The sequence below is a fragment of the Saccostrea cucullata genome, unplaced genomic scaffold (genome assembly GCF_032062105.1).
Source record: "Saccostrea cucullata isolate Sc308-1 unplaced genomic scaffold, CSIRO_AGI_Scuc_v1 ctg3284, whole genome shotgun sequence".
Taxonomy (NCBI): Eukaryota; Metazoa; Mollusca; class Bivalvia; order Ostreida; family Ostreidae; genus Saccostrea; species Saccostrea cuccullata.
This window is the reverse complement of record NW_026933506.1, coordinates 38,037-56,425: the sequence shown is the minus strand read 5'-3', so window position 1 is coordinate 56,425 and position 18,389 is coordinate 38,037. Positions and strand designations below refer to the sequence as shown.

General features: G+C 37.0%; 1 protein-coding gene across 1 annotated transcript; it reads right to left on the bottom strand.

Moving 5' to 3' along the window:
• Positions 1 to 139: 139 nt before the first annotated feature.
• Positions 140 to 15,212, bottom strand: LOC134238520 (E3 ubiquitin-protein ligase HECW2-like; the record flags this gene model as incomplete). Its single annotated transcript, XM_062720644.1, has 12 exons — positions 15,081 to 15,212; positions 14,103 to 14,504; positions 13,695 to 13,805; positions 13,195 to 13,292; positions 12,436 to 12,502; positions 11,791 to 11,954; positions 11,187 to 11,329; positions 5,700 to 5,803; positions 3,460 to 5,223; positions 1,170 to 1,259; positions 706 to 856; positions 140 to 213 (listed from the first exon to the last, which is right to left on the bottom strand). Coding segments are annotated over exons 2-12 (3,049 nt in total), but the record flags the coding sequence as incomplete, so codon positions are not given.
• Positions 15,213 to 18,389: the final 3,177 nt, after the last annotated feature.

The window sequence follows — 18,389 nt, the reverse complement described above, 5'->3', positions numbered from 1 at the left end:
GCATCAGCAGTCTATAAAATAATGATCCTTGATTAAATCTCTATGAAATAATGATGCTTGATTAAATCTCTATGAAATAATGATCCTTGATGAAGTCTCTTTTTCTGTTAAACATTTCCATTTTTCACCTGTAACTCACCTGAGGAAGTACTCTCAGTGGGAGTGTCCTGTTCAGAACGAGGCTGGTTGATTGTTCGACGGATACTCTGGTATCTGGAATGTGTAAAGATAGAAAAATATCATAGCTGGTAATTGTTTGACAAATGCGTAATGACAAATAAAAACAAAATACAGTACACCAATGCTAGTCATTCCCGAATAAAACTTAAGATAAAGAACCAAATTGAAGTCAGTGACGCTACTTTAATTCCATTTTTTAACAAAAAAATTTATATTTCAAGGTTAACGAATCCTTTGATCACTCATGTAAAATGTTCTTATTAACATTATTTTATAAGTAAAACATAAACAGTTTTAGTATAGCCTGTAAGACTAAATTGGGTAAAAAAAAAATTTTATTTTACAAACTTATAATGGAATAATAAGTGTTAAACCCATAAGGAATATTATTATCTTTCTTCAACAAACCTTCATGACAACATAGTAAATTTGTGAGTGTTTCATCAACAAAGAAAGTCTTTATATAATAAAGGCATGAAGTATCTTAATTAACATGATCAATTCTCACTGCCTTGTAATTCCTACCTCCTGTCCAGTTGCTGTCTCTGTTCAGAGCTGATGGTCGGCCGTCGCTGTATGGTTCGCTGACCACTCTGTGGTTTCTGCCACGTGGTGGTCCTGTTGGTGTGGTCAATGTAGAAGATTCTGCCGTGGCTGTCCACGCGGGCCTCCCAACCTACACAGCAAATAGATCATTCAAGGATTCATGAAATAGTATAGGGACATTGCACATTTCAACCTAGGCGGCAATTCTTATTCAAGGTAATTTGAAATTATTCAAGGATTTATAAAATAGTGCAGGAACATTGTATTTAATTTAAACAATTACAGCTCAGTTCATGAAATGATGCTATGTAAAATCAACTTACATTTTACCCAAGAAATTTACTGTAATTAATGGAAGAAAGGAGTAATAACTGTATTATGTATAACAGTTCATAAAACACTTGTACTAATCCAACATCAAAACCATTAATTAGGCCACTTACCTGGAGGGAGGGGCTGATCCCCTGGGGGTGGGTCCACTCGGTGGTACCTTTTCCTGGCAGGCAGTTTTGGTAGTGGTGACTGGCTGCCCTCTGAAAGAGTAATTGTACAATCATCACCAAACCCTCATTTGTACATCTTGTGTACAAGCAGTCAACATAATATCAATACAAGGGTAGAATAACACCAAAAAAAAGTCCCCAGGGTGTACAATCCCTAAAAGTTGAAGTTCCTTATCTTGAAAACTGATATCTTAGTGATTTTGAAGTCCCAACTGTTTATTCTTTACTTATTTTACCCTTGATATCTCAATTCCTCAGATATCTTAATATTTTATCTTGATCTCCACAAGTGTGAGATACTTAAGTTTGAACAGCATTGATATAGTGGGGGATTTGGTTCCGTGGTTGAAGAAGTCAAGTCTTGATCACAATATCCACATTTCATGGATGGACATAAATTAGGGTCTCTTTTATAATCAGAAAAACAACAGAAATGAAGCCAACACATAAACATAGGTAATCAGAAGATTACAGAGCTCACCTCAACGAATGTTGTCTTTAAGTAAGGCAAAGTCAGACAATTAACCAACAAAAAGTGTACATTCCAAAAATGAAAATATTTAAGCAATTTTGATCTGATACTTTGAAACAGACCTACATAAAAAATTTAAACTAGTTCTTCTTCATGAAAATGTAATCAAAATCCAGCATCTGAAGCAAATTTGAGAGTTTCCATCTCTTGATGCAACATTTGTGCAAGTTTGGTTTATACAATGTTATATAAGCCTTATAGTTTTGTGGAAATAGACCTGCAACCATAACTTTTACCTGGTCTATTATCTGAAAAATGTATGTCGAATTCAGCATCCGAAGCAAGTCCATTAGTGTGCATCCTAAGATGTATCGTCCATGCAAGTTTGCTCATTATAGGGCTCATAGTTAATTGGAAATGAAACATGCATCAAAAACTAACATTTTCACTCATCCACAAAAAGGAGGTCAGATTCAGCATCCGAAGCAAGCCTGGTAGTATGCATCCTTAGATATATCTTCCATGCAAGATTGGTCATTAAAGAACTCATAGTTACTTGAAAATGAAACCTGCACCAAAAACTTTAACCTGTTCACTCAACCAGAAAATGTAGGTCAGATTCAGTATCCAAAGCAAGCTCGGTAGTGTGCATCCTTAGATGTATCATCCATGCAAGTTTGGTCAACATAGGGCTTAAAGTTACTTGCAAATGAAACCTGCACAAAAAAATTTAACCTGTTCACTCAACCGGAAAATGTAGGTCAGATTCAGCATCCGAAGCAAGCCCGGTAGTATGCATCCTTAGATGTATCATCCATGCAAGTTTGGTCAACATAGGGCTTATAGTTACTTGGAAATAAAACCTGCACCAAAAACTTTAACCTGTTCACTCAACCAGAAAATGTAGGTCAGATTCAGCATCCGAAGCAAGCCTTGTAGTATGCATCCTTAGATGTATCATCCATGCAAGTTTGGTCAACATAGGACTTATAGATACTTGGAAATGAAACCTGCACCAAAAACTTTAACCTGTTCACTCAACCAGAAAATGTAGGTCAGATTCAGCATCCAAAGCAAGCCTGGTAGTATACCTCCTTAGATGTATCATCCATGCAAGTTTGGTCAACATAGGGCTTATAGATACTTGGAAATGAAACCTGCACCAAAAACTTTAACCTGTTCACTCAGCCTGAAAATGTAGGTCAGATTCAGCATCCGAAGGAAACCTGGTAGTATGCATCCTTAGATGTATCATCCATGCAAGTTTGGTCAACATAAGACTTATAGTTAATTGGAAATGAAACCTGCACCAAAAACTTTAACCTGTTCACTCAACCAGAAAATGTAGGTCAGATTCAGCATCCGAAGCAAGCCCGGTAGTATGCATCCTTAGATGTATCATCCATGCAAGTTTGGTCAACATAGGGCTTATAGTTACTTGGAAATGAAACCTACACCAAAAACTGCACCAAAAATGTTAACCTGCTCCAAAAAACATTAATCTGGTCATTTCTTTGTTTAAACTGCAGCATCTGAATCTTGGACTGGTACAATGAAAAACACTATAAGCATCTCCCATGCATGTCTAATCAATATAGGACACAGAAGTACTTAAAAAGAAAACTGCCCCAAAAAACTTAACCTTAACCTGGGACGCCGACGCCAACACCGACACCGACGCCGAGGGTATCACATAAGCTCCCCCCAACTTCGTTGAGGTGAGCTAAAAATGAGTGATGTGACATTAGCCTTGCTTACCTTTGTTGGTGGTTGGCTGTTTAGGTTCTGTTTTATTGGTAGATTGCCTGAGCTGCCAAACTGTGGAACGCGAGTCAGATTTCCCGGCTCCAGATTTGGCACTCGAAGACTTCGCCGCCCCTGTCTGCGGCCTTGGCGAATTGCTAGGTGTGGCATTAGATGTTGAAGTAGTCGGTTTATCTGGTTTATCACTGCTCGTCTGGTTTTCACTATCGGTAGATAACACAGCACCGGAGTCCTCCTCAGAATCGGGTTTAGATTTTTCTTTTTGTTTTTGGGTCCATAGTTGTAGTTGCTGAACGATTTGTTCACGGTTTTGTTGTTTTTCCTCATCGCTTAAAACGCGACTGAGGGCGTTTCTAGGAATTATGCGTGGCGGGGTTCCAGAGTCGGAAATTGAACTGGCAGATCTATCCAAAGGGGCCCTTACGGGGGTAGTAACAAATGTCTCGTTATTCCTAAAGTTTCTTTCTGTTGGTGCAGCTATACTGTGACGACTTGCATATTTCCTTTGTTCGGCCACTGAATCACTGTATGAAGTTTGCATAGATGGACTCGGACTAGTTCTCGGGCTACACTCCACAGATCTACTCACCGCACATGAATTTCTGTGTCTCTCAGGTGACCCAGCTGAATCAGGGCCACCAATCATGGACACATGCGAAATCAAATTGCTATTGTTCGACAGATGTCTGGCCGGTAACTTAGTCACAACACTTCTAGGTTTATTATGCACTTTGGATTCCGACCTCTGGGCACGGGGTCGTGACCTCCGTGGACTGTCCACCTCGTCAGCTGTTTCCGACGATGGGGATGAGATTTCTGCCTCCTGGACACCAGATGGCATTGCTGATTCCGAGGTCCCTTGTTCCTCTGCACATTCCTGGGAATCTCCTGAACTCTCCAAGCTGTTTGAACTGGTTCCCTCCCCCTCCTCTTGTTCGACAGCCTGCTGTTGAGGACTAGTTTGAGAGACCGTGATTGGACTGTACGTACGGGGTGGTAAAGGAGGAGGTTCCAGACTATTACAAGACCTCAATGCCTCTGTGCTAGTGGGTCTAGGGGTGGGGGGCTCTGACCTACATTCTGGCACAGTGTCAGGTGAAATTTGAACAGTTCCTACTCCACTAGCAGGAAATATAGGCCTTTCCCCTCTCTCAGGTGTCCGAGGGGGTAGGGGAGGGGCATCTGACATCTTGTACCTAGGGGGTAGTGGGGGAGCCTTATAGGTCCGGGGTGGGAGCACAGGTGGTTTGGGGGGTATGTCATTCATGACTAAATTTACCTCACTATCTAGAGAGTTATCTAACACTTCAGGAGTTTCCTTCTGCTTGTTTTTGGCACAATTTAAAAACTCGAGTGGATCAGCACCGTTTGTATTCACAGTCTGAGGCGACACATCGGAACCGCTTGAATTGTCTCCACTTGACGGCACAGCAGACGATAATCCTGAACTAATATCACATATTTCACCCTGATTTGATTCTTCTGTTCGAGTTTCCTCCGTATTCTCAGAAAAATTACACACTATGTCTGGTATTGACGGTAAATTGGTAACCTCACTACTAACGGGAACATTATCACATTCCACTTCATTTACATCATCCTCAATTTCACCGCTGATACGGTCCCTTAATAACTGTGTTAAGGATATCCCAGAATCCTCTTGGTCGTCTACTGAATCATCCTTTGACACAGAGCCATTTTGTGACACCGACTCAGGATTTTCAATACCTCCACTTTGCTTATTTGATTCTTGTAATCCTAGGTATATATAAAATTACTCAGATTAAACAAGTTAAAGATACACATGAAAAATAATCATTAAAAAAATAGTATATGTAAATATCAACTGCATTGAAATTGACAAATTAGGGATACAGGCAAGTTACCAACTGCAGTTTTAAATTTATGTTAAAGGTGTGTGCCTTGTGATAAATACTTCATAGTTGTCAAATTTTCTTGACAAATGATAAATCATGAACATAGAGTTTAAAAAATTGTTTGTTTTTTTTTTATTTCCCAGTGGTCAGTATCCATCACTGGTGGATTTGGGGGGGGGGGGGCTCTTGTGTCCAAAATATACACAAGATTTTAAATTAATCAATCATTTTTTTCTGTGGTTGTGGGCCCCTAACCCAACCCCAAACTTGTTGGGCCCCCTTTTTAAGATTCCTGGATCCACCTATGTCCATAACAACTAGTGTAACTGACACCTTAATAATTAAAAGTTTTCAAACCTGGTCTAAACTCCAGGTCTATTACGTCAGCACCAAATTTGAGTGTCCCGCTAACGTTATCCGTGGGATTCCTCTTTGTCAGGTCCAGACAGAATTCTGTAGGTCTGTTAAAAATAAATCCAAGAAATTAACATATACGTACAGTAAAACGAACTTACAACAAAGTGTCAGGGATGGACGATTTGCTTAGTTAAAGCCACAGAAGTCTGAAGGTTTTATCGTCAAAACAAAATACAAACAAAACAAAAAAAACAAATCCAGGAAAAAAATTTCCCACCCTCTATAAAAACTCTTCTTTAGTTGGGGTGGGAAATTTTTTTCAGGATTTTTTTTTTGTGATGGAAAAAAACTTCAGTCTCCTGTATTTAAAGCATAATTCATTATAATCTGTTAAATTTACTATATATTAAAGTCACGATGAATGAAAATCCCTTTGTTGTAAACGTCGTTTCATTATAAGCTTTTTTGCTATAATTGAGATTTACCGCTAGTATAGCTATAACAACACCACAGAGAACATTAAATTCCTTGTAAGGTTAAGTAAACACAAAACTTCACTCACTAGAACACATGAATTATAGGAAATAAAATCCCACATAAAAAAATGTTAATAAACTCCAAAAAAACAAAGACCAAGACAATATAGTCTCTCCACTTCTCAAACAAAAAAAAATATTTTCCTTTCATAGATAAAATTGATGACCTCCTTATAAGAACTTGAGAAAACTGGAGTTAGTAATTAAGAGGAAGTAATTGACAGGGACAGCTGTGTATAAGTACACTGTACAATGTTAAGCAGGATACTCTGATACTGTACACATGTAATCACTTCCCTATCCCGGTTGTACTAGTTGCTGCGCGTGTGTACAGACTCAATTACTGATGTGTGATTTACTGGTACTTACAATCGTATTACTCATTAAAAGTAAGAATTTATAATCCTTATATAATATTTCTCAATATTAGCTTGTCTTTGTGTGCGTATATATCATGTGTGTATTTGATAACATTTTATTTTTAAGTTGAGAAAGAAATATGCAACACCAATTATGTGATACAAGGATTAAAAAAATCATTTTTTTTTTTCAAGTGATTTTGTCTTCTTCTTTCAATGCAAATTTGAGATATCTTTCACTTCAAAAAAAAAATAATAAATTGTCAATTTCTTATAAAAGAAAAAAAACACAGTCAAACACTATTTTAGCTATCATCATGATCATAGACACTTCTTTTAGCTAAATATTATGTCACATTTATTAGCTCCTGCACAGTCCATTTGTGTACCTATGTATGTATGATAACAACATACATCAATAGGTACACTGCAAGTCTGTACAGCTTCAGTCATGATGATCAAGCACTATTACATGGATGTACAATTACATACATGTACATGTATACATGTGCAACGAAATATATATCCTCGCAATGGGCATTGTATATGAAATGGTTTCTCCATTATTGCCACATTTACATACATACTGTAGAAACACAAATTTTTGTGGGGATAAAACTTCGTTAAGTTGTACGTATAAATCTAAAATGAATTTGTTGGCATTAAATTTCATCCTTTTGAATTAGTATTACTTTCAATATATTAGTAATATAAAATTTTGTGTGGGATTTAATCTCGTCAATAATTGTAAACAATGAAATAAACGAAATTTAATCCACAACAAAATTTTCCGCTTTCACAGTAACATACGTACACTATAAATAATGTATGTACTGCTGCTGTATGTATGGAAATAATAATAAAGCAGATTACTGTATAAGTAGAAATTTTAGCGAGACGCAAATTTAGCGATTTTCCTTAAAAACTGGTAAATTTTTTTTGCAAGATGTTATTTTAGCGATTTTAAAATGCATATTTAAGAAGTATTACAAATTACAATGCAATTAATTTTTAGCGATGTTCAATTTTAGCGATGTCGGCACTCTCGGTAATAATGCAAAAATTAAATCCTCGCTAAGAATTCTACTTATACGGTACCTACATTTATCAAGTTTTTTTTTTTTTTTTTACTTTTTTCCAAAAAAAATTAAAGTCAAATTAAGAGTGTTTCAGTATAATAAAACACATTATTCATGCCATCTTCACAATGCCCAGGGATCTTGAGCACTGTTGAGTCAACATGTTGCCATTGAACCCCAGACAAATTTCATTCAATATTTTGGGGGCTGACTGTAGTGACGTCTTTCGAAAAAATTACAAATCTTGATTATTTTTCTTGTCTCTCAACCAATCACATGAAGCCACTCTGTGATAAACAACTTGCATTAATTTTGTAACATATATATGTGCACTTTAGGTGTCAACTAAATTATTTCTCTTTAGATTATATAATATAACTATCTATGAAAGCTTTAATTTGATTGGTACTTCTCATGGATTACAGAAATTAATACTTACATACACATGTACATGATGTAGACTGACATAGATTTCATCACTGTTCATTTAACATTATGTATTGATTTATTAACATGATTACTTTAACAGAGCAAAAATAAATTTGTCTGATGAAATATTTATTCAAATTAAATTTAAATCAAAGGCCTGAAGGGCCTGCGAGTTGACTCGCTCGAGTCAACTGAGCTTTTTCATACATCTGGGCACCATACCTTAATATATTCAGTTTATTTTGCATCTTAAGAGATTAAATAATATATGTCTGATCCATGTTCGGTTCATAAATAAAGTGTATATTGCTTTTCTTTTATAAATACAGGTTGGCACTAATGGGCTTCCGTATTATTTTGTAACTGGATTCTATAATGATTTTCAGCACATTAACTGGAGTGGTCAGTGTTATGGAATAATTAGGTTAAAGATTCCCACAGCAAATCTGGATTCTAAAAATAGATTTTCAACAAAAACTAGCTGCAGCTAATGAAAGCAGCAGGTGTTTGTGTTAGGGATTATTCTAGGTCAATTATAAATACACTTCAGATGGGAAGATTAGATCCATATATTCATACGCTGTAATTGTACATCATACAGGTATTTAATCAAAAATTTCTTTGAAAGCATGAAGGCATAAATAATGTAACAGTATGAAATTTTATACAGTTTTTACCTCTTAAGTTTATACAATCACTCAAACCAAAGCATTTTTTGCTAGAACTATTATATTTGGCGTATGGATCACCTTGATGAATGCGTGCAAAATTTTACAGTTCTGAAAACGTCTATGTCGACAGGGAGTAGCTCGCTACGCGAGCCAACTCAAAAAAAAACTCAAGCAGGAAGAAATGGAAGTTCTATAATACACCAATAAATGTGTGGAATTAGAATTCCAGAGGTAACAAAATTTGAATATTTCTAATCCACTTTGTAGGGATGGGTATCGCTAAAAATTTTGTATCGCAATATACATGTATCACGATTTTCCCCCAAAATATCACGATAATATCATGATATTTTTACAAGCAATTTTTACAATGATTTTAAATGAATAGTCATTATTTTTCTTAAAACTTTACTAGAAAAAAAAATTTCACTTTTTAAAATTTTTATGTAAATAAAATTAATCATAAAATTAATCATGTTTGAAGGGTGAGATGCCGTTCTTTTCACCTTTTACAACATTTTTTACACTTTCCTTAATTGTAATTTGAAAGATTGAACAAACAAATAAATAATTTCTGGACTTTATAATATGTATCTAAAGACCGGTATTTAGGTCTCCATATATCACGATACGTACAACGCAACAAAAAATTGTGATATACCGGTATACCGATAAAATCTCACATTCCTACCACTTTGACAGGTATTTGAAGTCAGTTCTAGAAGAAGGACTCTAAAAGTGCCCAGTTTTGAAATTAAGAAGAAACTCTCTCTAACAAGCACACTCCCCTATGGGTAGTGTCATTTGGTTTCCATTAAAAATTAAAAGGCCATAATTCCCTCAAATTCATTGAAGTTCCACTAAATTCAAAATTGATCTATAACTCATCAAGATACATTTATTATAAAAAAAATCAGCTCAATATCTGCATGCCTATAGAAAAACAGTACAGGAAACCATTAAAGATTAAATAGGCTGCATTTCCCTCAAATATCATTGAAGCGAATGAAATTCCAATTTCATCAGTAACTCATCATTCACACACCAAGAATCAGCTCAATATTTGCAAGCATGTAGAAAAAAAAAATGCAGAAATCTAAATGGGACAGACCAACAGATAGACAAATGGATGGACAGATGCAGAGGAAACCTCTTGTCCCCTCTCGTTTCCCCTGAAGGGGAATAATAAAGGCACAAAGCATCAAGGCTGTGAGGGGCAGGAGGCTAATCCCCTACTTTTTATGAAAAATTTCTTGCTGTTAATTATGAAATTCTTTAAAGGAAGCTTGATTACCCCATCCTTTATTCACCAACCTTTTTGTAGCAATATGGTTAAATCACCCACCTTATTATATAATACCGGTATGTGCAATCAAGAAAATAAATTCAAGTTTGACAGTTTTTTTAATACAGCCTTTTTAATTCTTAATGGTTTTCCACATTGTTTTCCTACCCGCTTGCAGATATTTAGCTGAATTTTTATATGTAAATGTATCCCCGTGAGTTACAAATCAATTTTGAATTTAATAGTTCATTTTCAATGATTTTTGAGGGAATGGTCTTTTTAATTTTTAATGGGAACGAGATTACTCTTATGGGAAAGGGACTAGTATCACAAATGAAATATTTTTCTCTCCATTATATTTGTTTTTTACTTGGTTAATATTTATCAAAAACCCTTTTCATTTGTTATTTCCTTTCATTTGTTATCCCCCCCCCTCCCCCCCTTCAGACAAGGATAAATGATGCTTTTTAATATAAAGTGCCTGTTATAAGGGAGATAATTTTAAAATTGATACAGTTATCATACACTGTACATGTGCAGCAATGATTCAGCCACTTTCTATATACAGTATAACAATTAATATGTCTCATCGGGATGTTGTATATTCCAAAATCTCTCCTATTACAATTTGTCTCATCTGGATGTAGTATGTTCCAAAATCTTTTCTGTTACAATGAAAACTTTTATCCCTTTAAATTTGAATTGTTTACAATGCCATAAAAAATCCAGAATGACACCGCAATTGGTAGTTTCAATGAAATCACAGCTATCTGGATTAGGCAGGTTTTACTGATTAGAAGTAAATTTGCACTAATTTTGCTCTCATCTTCATTTTCTGTTAGAAAATTGCCACCATTTTGGAAAAGGTAACTGCAAACAGGGAAATTTTTGTCGAAGTTTTATTCTATGTCCCTTTCACCTTCATCGTGATTGGGAAAATTGAAAACGGGGCAAATTTTAAGAAAATGTCATTATCCCTGAAACAGAATTGTGCCTGGGAGAATTCAAAACGGGTCAGAATTTTTTATGGTGTGTGGAAGGGCTAGGATAAGATGAGGCAAAAATAACCAAGTATACAGTAGTTTCAGTGAAAGTCATTCTCTTTAAGTCTATTTTTAGAACACTTACTCTCTTTCTGTTTTATCGATGACCCTCTGAACTGAAAGTGTGGCCTTTCCTAGGAATCGGTTAATGGAGGGCCGACTCTTGGAAAACTTATCCTTGATTTCAAAATCCAGAACATCCGTGGGAACCGACTCGAAGGAAAATGACTGGAAAGAAAACAAAGATCTCCTGAATGATTTTTTTTAGAGCCATTTTTCTTTATGGTCAATGTCATTTGTATAAAACAAAAAATATTTATCCTGCCATCACTTTTCAGAACCATTCCTACTAAAGCTGCCTGATACCTTAATGTGGACAATTAGCTCATTCACTTGAATCTACTTTATAAAGCTACATATAGACAAAACTGTTTATTCTGCTTACTCATGCAAAGAATACACATCAAATGAAGCATAAAAAATGATACTGGTAGTATGCCACCATATCCACCCTTCTCTAGCTCCATCCCCCCGACCCCACCCCCACTTCCATTCTACCTTCATGTATATGCATCATTCATGCTTATTTCAGTAGGCTGGTTTACAAAGGCCAAGAATCATTTCAAAAGCAACATGCTCCCCCCCTCCCATCCCCTTAGAAAATTACAAAAACTGCCCCTAACACTAACCTGTCCCCGCCATACGGGGTTAGTTGTAGAATTACAGACACCGGTGCGTATCTCCCTCAGGTGGTGACTCATCTTAGGACACATTTTCCCGGGAAGTACCGTCATCTTCACGTAAGGGTCAGGGTTAAAGAACATTCCTTTCTTCAGATTTACAGCTTCAATGTCTGTAAGATGAGAGTTAGTCAAATGTTAATGAGACTGTTTTGGAAATTGTCTTTTGAACATTTGTAAAGCATCATTAAAACTGTTTTTTAAATGTTTATTTTTTAATTTACAGAATGCTGAAGAGGGCTGACTGGTTTGTTTTAGAATTTTGTATGTAATTAGCAAAAAAAAAATGCCAATTTGACTTCCTCAAGACAGATATGAGTGGGTTCTAAAACCATAATTTCAATTTTATTTGGCCTCATAGTAAAACGTTACAGGAAGCACCATTAAAAGGAATTCACTATGATTTTGAAATTTCAATCCCTTTAACTTAGAATGAATGTCTTAGATAAGACAGAAATTAAAAAAAAAAATGTATTCATAATCAAAATTGTTCATCCCTAAAGCAAGTTTTACTGCATCATAGTTAATCTGTGCTAGCAGCTACACATGTACACAAGTCAATATGTCGACGTGTAATATAACCTTAAATCTTACCCATTATCTTCAGTTTTATTTTTCTATTTATATCTCTGCTTGTGATTCCATTCTTCACTGCCTCCTCCTAAAAAAAGAAGGGATAAATGGAAAACAATTTTTCTCTACTCTTTTTGCATAAAATTGGAGCAACTCTTCAGGATAAGACTTCATACTATCCAAAAGTTATTCCATGTTTTCAGCTAACTTAAAACTTGAGTCTATATCATGCATAAATTTGATTTTGAAATCTTTTCTCAGAATAACTCTGAATATACAAAAAAATATTTTGAAATAACCAACTTTTACTTGTGTGCAAGAAATATCTGAGAGTTTCACACCCTTCTTCATGTTACCTTTTTCATACATTTAGCTCAGTGCAAAAGTATGTTCTTTAACTCGCGAATATGAATCGGCCCAAACCATTTATTTTGCTTTGTATTTGAAGAGAATATTTTCCCCATCGTGAAACTTAACTGTCTCAGATGGATTTCAAATGGACAAATCATGAAAAAACAGATGATGCAAATAATCATTGGTTTACAAAACTACCGTAAAATCACTTATTTTTGTGAGGAATTGATTTTCGTTGTTTTCGAGGCATGGGAGTCCAACAAATTTATGTCCACCATGAAATTAAATATCTCATTTGCATTACCACCAAACATTCTCCAACCAAAAGACCAAGTCCCCATAAACCAATATTTTTACCTCAGCCCTCACGAATTTGATCCCATGAAAATATGTGATTTTACAGGATGTGACAGTCATAATACCGACCTTAGGAGTGGCGGGTTTGACGACTTTGACGGAGGGACTAGTGGCCACCAGATCTTGGTTACTGCCCAGGTAATACTTGAAGCAAATCTTGGTTTCACCTGAATAACAGCAAATAATCATCAGGATAAATAATTGTAGAAACACTGAGAACAAGGAGTATTAATGAGTTTTTCCCCTTTTTTTACACTCAAGAATAAATGTAACTACATAAAGTTTTACATGCAGAATGCCAGATATGCTTGTTTAGGTCATGAAGGACAAATGTAAACAACAATCCACTTTCTTGGTTGTTGGTATAGAAATCCATGTTGCAGTTGATGCAGAAATGAAATACATAGCCTGTGTAATTGGATTATATAATTTTTTTCTGCAAAATCCACACAAACATAGAATTCCCATACTAACAAAGAGGATAAATTTTGATTGTATACATAGGACTCCTTGGGCATCAGTTTGTATCATTGTATGTGATGGGCATATACAGTCTGAATGGAGATTACCTGCTGTAAAGTTGTATGTGATGTCGGACAGGTCCCACTGTAGATCTCCTGTCTGGCCACCATTACCCCCGCGGTTCTTCATGTCAAGAAACTTTGAAGGATTAGTCTCTCCTAAATATTGAAAGGATTTTTAATATAAAAAAAATGATATTGATGAAAAGTCAAAGACTTAAGGTTTTAATGACATTCCTTCTTTATCTATACATGACATTTTAAGCATCTAGTACCTACACAATTTAAAACCAAGGCTTTGTCTGATACTTCAAGATACCTAACACAATGTGATTGTCACAACAAATTCTGAAAATAAATGATGCTGTAGCCCAGGCTGCAAATGACCATTTGCCCACTTTTGCTGAACCATGCTTTGATTTTAAACTCTTTTTTTTATTTGTTTTGGGGACTCACCTGACTGATACAGCCCTATCCAATCATCTGCTCCGATCTCTTCCTTGATGTCCCAGCTGACCTTGACACTTGTTGCCTTGGCAAGGTTAAGGACATTTTTATCCACGGCAAGATACGACAGCAATCCTGGTGACTCTGCGGCCAGATCAGATTCGCTACTGCTTCTCTCTCTCACATGTCTGTATTCAAACGACTGATTGGCTAGCGGAGAGGGGGGTAAGGGGAGGGAGAGGTCATCCACTGCTCCGTAAAGTGGGCCCTTTGATGACCCCGCCTCGGTCATGGTGGGTCTCCTCTACTGCCTTTTTACTGCTACTCCTCTTGTCAGCTGTGGGTGACTTTGTTCGGCCATACTCGTTTCACTGTGTCAACCCATGTTTAAATTTCACATCTTCTTTGACTCTGGAAGAGTAAATAAATGACTAAGGTTTAATTCATGTATGATGAAAAAAAAACACTTAACATACTTTAATAAGTTAAAAAAAAATTACTTCATTTTATTTAAATTACAGATTTCTGTATCTTCTCTGACTCATGTCTTAATAACATTAATAATTTTATTCAAAAAATGTTCAGTAAGTTTTTAAGCTACATATTTATTTAAAATGAGCAACAAAATATCATATAGATATGATCAGATATCTACCAAGACTCTTTATGTTAAGAGTCAAGCCAATGATCAGACCATGTTGACAACTTGCCATGCTTCTCTAAGCACTGAACAGGTGACATCTCAACTGGGACAAACTAATGAAATTATTTCTATTTTATTTTTATTTAAATAAGCGCGTTGTTTAATCAAAACATTTCAAAGACTTGATAATTTTGAAAATATGTACGCTACTAAATGATTAATTAATCGCTCATGCCCTTTTCTTCAACCTAAAGTGTGCAAACCAGATATTCATCCTCAGTAAAATCGAGGTTCAATAAGTACTAAATGTAAAAATTTCGCTTTTTCTAAGAACATATACTTACCATCTACTAGAATTTAATCCAGTGATATTTTATTTTCTTGCAGATAATGAAATTTCGCCAAAATATGCATAGAATAAGGTTGATTTATTAAGAAAACAAAATTCATCCATTTGCTAACATCCTTTTCCTGTTGTTGACATGTTGAACTGTGCATTGTGGGATACTTATGGCGGTATCGGTTCCAAATGCACGGTCATTAATAGGGATAATTTCAAAATACGTTTTCAGCAGTAATTTAAGGTTCATTGATAGCTGATAAGAGAAATAACTCTTAATGACATAAATGTTTATAATTCTTTAGAGATTTGGCAAGTTGAAGTGTCTTTTTTGTCCAATTTTGCACCGCAAGCTATGCTATAATTGTTTGTATTTTACTTATAAAATACATTTCTTTTGGAAAATCATTAAGGTTCAAGCAACATTTTATATGATTGAGCAGAGGGTTTATGAACCTTAAAAGCACTTTTTTAAAGATGTTTTGATTTTAAAAAAAGAGTAAGACCACAGATTAGATAAAGTTATACGTGATGTCAGACAATTTTTTGTATTGTGACATGTGTGGGAGAGTGTGACACGTGTGTGAGGGTGTGTGTATAGGGGGGGGGGGGGGTTCCACCCTGTAACGTACTAACTTCTTGGTATATTTTTAATGATGAAAATTGCATGTGTTCAACAGTACAGCAAAAAAGGGGAGGGAGTGGGGGGGTCAAAATGACAAATGATTTTCATAGTAAAACATATTATGATTATATACCGTATGTCTGACTTTTTTCTTTCAACTATATTTTAGGCCTTTCCTTCTTAAGTTTGTTCTCTTTACATGCTTTATGCGACTCGTTTGGGCACTGAATTAGTAATAAAACATATCTTATCTAAACTATTCTCACCCCCCCCCCCCCCCCCCCCAGTATTAAGAGTCTTTTAAGAAATGCTACAACATAATATATATAAAATCGCTATGAAATAAAACTACACAAAATTTCCTTCTGTTGTTGATGTGGAGTCCACTGAAATCAAAAATGTCGTAAATATTTGTCTGAAGATTAAAGATTGATCGAATATGCTTATCAAGGTACTGTCTGGTAGTTTTGGTACATGTAGTTACGTGATATATTGTGCCCCCAACTGTACGTAAGGCTGTCCCCTGACAGAAATTGCTTACTACAGGTCTGATCACCATTCTTATTTTAATCATATTTTATTAATTCTCCATGCTTTAAAGGACTTATCGCATGATTTTTTTCTTTTTAATCGTAATTTTATATCTGAGTAAACATTGCATTATATATATCGTTCATTCCTGAGTGTCAATAGGCGTTCCCTTTTTTAGTAATGAATTTATTTTAAGCATTTTTTCAGCAAATATATACTCCCCTAGGAATTGTTATAATCAGCGACTTAATGTCTCTGTTTTAATAGAACATTTCAAGAAAAAGTGGGGTTTAAACTTTAATTACAACTTTTGATATGTTCCCCCTCTAATTTTCCGGAAAAATACCTTTGCCGACTTTGAATGGTATATAGCATTTAGCACTTCCAGTTGTTAAAACGCGCGAACTAAAGTCAAGCTAGCGGCCTATATTTAAGTGTTTATCGAAAAAACACAGATTTATTAATTAATGTCTGGAGCCCGAGATACTGGGGCTCGAAGGCGCCCCTGTTGATTTCCGGTCTCAAAAGGGACCCAATTGACACCGTTTTGGGGCGCTAGGGCGCCAAATCCAACCCTATTCTCTGATACTTATATGTACTATAGGGGTCTAGAGAGGGCGCCTGGCGCCATAACAAGGAATTGTGCCACTTAGGGGAGCCCGAGATACTGGGGCTCGAAGGCGCCCCTGTTGATTTCCGGTCTCAAAAGGGACCCAATTGATTTTTTGGGGCGCGGGCGCCAAATCAAATTCTCTGATACTTATATGTACTATAGGGGTCTACACAAGGAATTGTGCCACTTAGGGAAGCCCGAGATACTGGGGCTCGAAGGCGCCCCTGTTGATTTCCGGTCTCAAAAGGGACCCAATTGACACCGTTTTGGGGCGCCAGGGCGCCAAATCCAACCCTATTCTCTGATACTTATATGTACTATAGGGGTCTAGAGAGGGCGCCTGGCGCCATAACAAGGAATTGTGCCACTTAGGGGAGCCCGAGATACTGGGGCTCGAAGGCGCCCCTGTTGATTTCCGGTCTCAAAAGGGACCCAATTGACACCGTTTTGGGGCGCCAGGGCGCCAAATCCAACCCTATTCTCTGATACTTATATGTACTATAGGGGTCTAGAGAGGGCGCCTGGCGCCATAACAAGGAATTGTGCCACTTAGGGGAGCCCGAGATACTGGGGCTCGAAGGCGCCCCTGTTGATTTCCGGTCTCAAAAGGGACCCAATTGACACCGTTTTGGGGCGCTAGGGCGCCAAATCCAACCCTATTCTCTGATACTTATATGTACTATAGGGGTCTAGAGAGGGCGCCTGGCGCCATAACAAGGAATTGTGCCACTTAGGGGAGCCCGAGATACTGGGGCTCGAAGGCGCCCCTGTTGATTTCCGGTCTCAAAAGGGACCCAATTGACACCGTTTTGGGGCGCCAGGGCGCCAAATCCAACCCTATTCTCTGATACTTATATGTACTATAGGGGTCTAGAGAGGGCGCCTGGCGCCATAACAAGGAATTGTGCCACTTAGGGGAGCCCGAGATACTGGGGCTCGAAGGCGCCCCTGTTGATTTCCGGTCTCAAAAGGGACCCAATTGACACCGTTTTGGGGCGCCAGGGCGCCAAATCCAACCCTATTCTCTGATACTTATATGTACTATAGGGGTCTAGAGAGGGCGCCTGGCGCCATAACAAGGAATTGTGCCACTTAGGGGAGCCCGAGATACTGGGGCTCGAAGGCGCCCCTGTTGATTTCCGGTCTCAAAAGGGACCCAATTGACACCGTTTTGGGGCGCTCGGGCGCCAAATCCAACCCTATTCTCTGATACTTATATGTACTATAGGGGTCTAGAGAGGGCGCCTGGCGCCATAACAAAGAATTGTGCCACTTAGGGGAGCCCGAGATACTGGGGCTCGAAGGCGCCCCTGTTGATTTCCGGTCTCAAAAGGGACCAAATTGACACCGTTTTGGGGCACCAGGGCGCCAAATCCAACCCTATTCTCTGATACTTATATGTACTATAGGGGTCTAGAGAGGGCGCCTGGCGCCATAACAAGGAATTGTGCCACTTAGAGAGAGCCCGAGATACTGGGGCTCAAAGGCGCCCCTGTTGATTTCCGGTCTCAAAAGGGACCCAATTGACACCGTTTTGGGGCGCT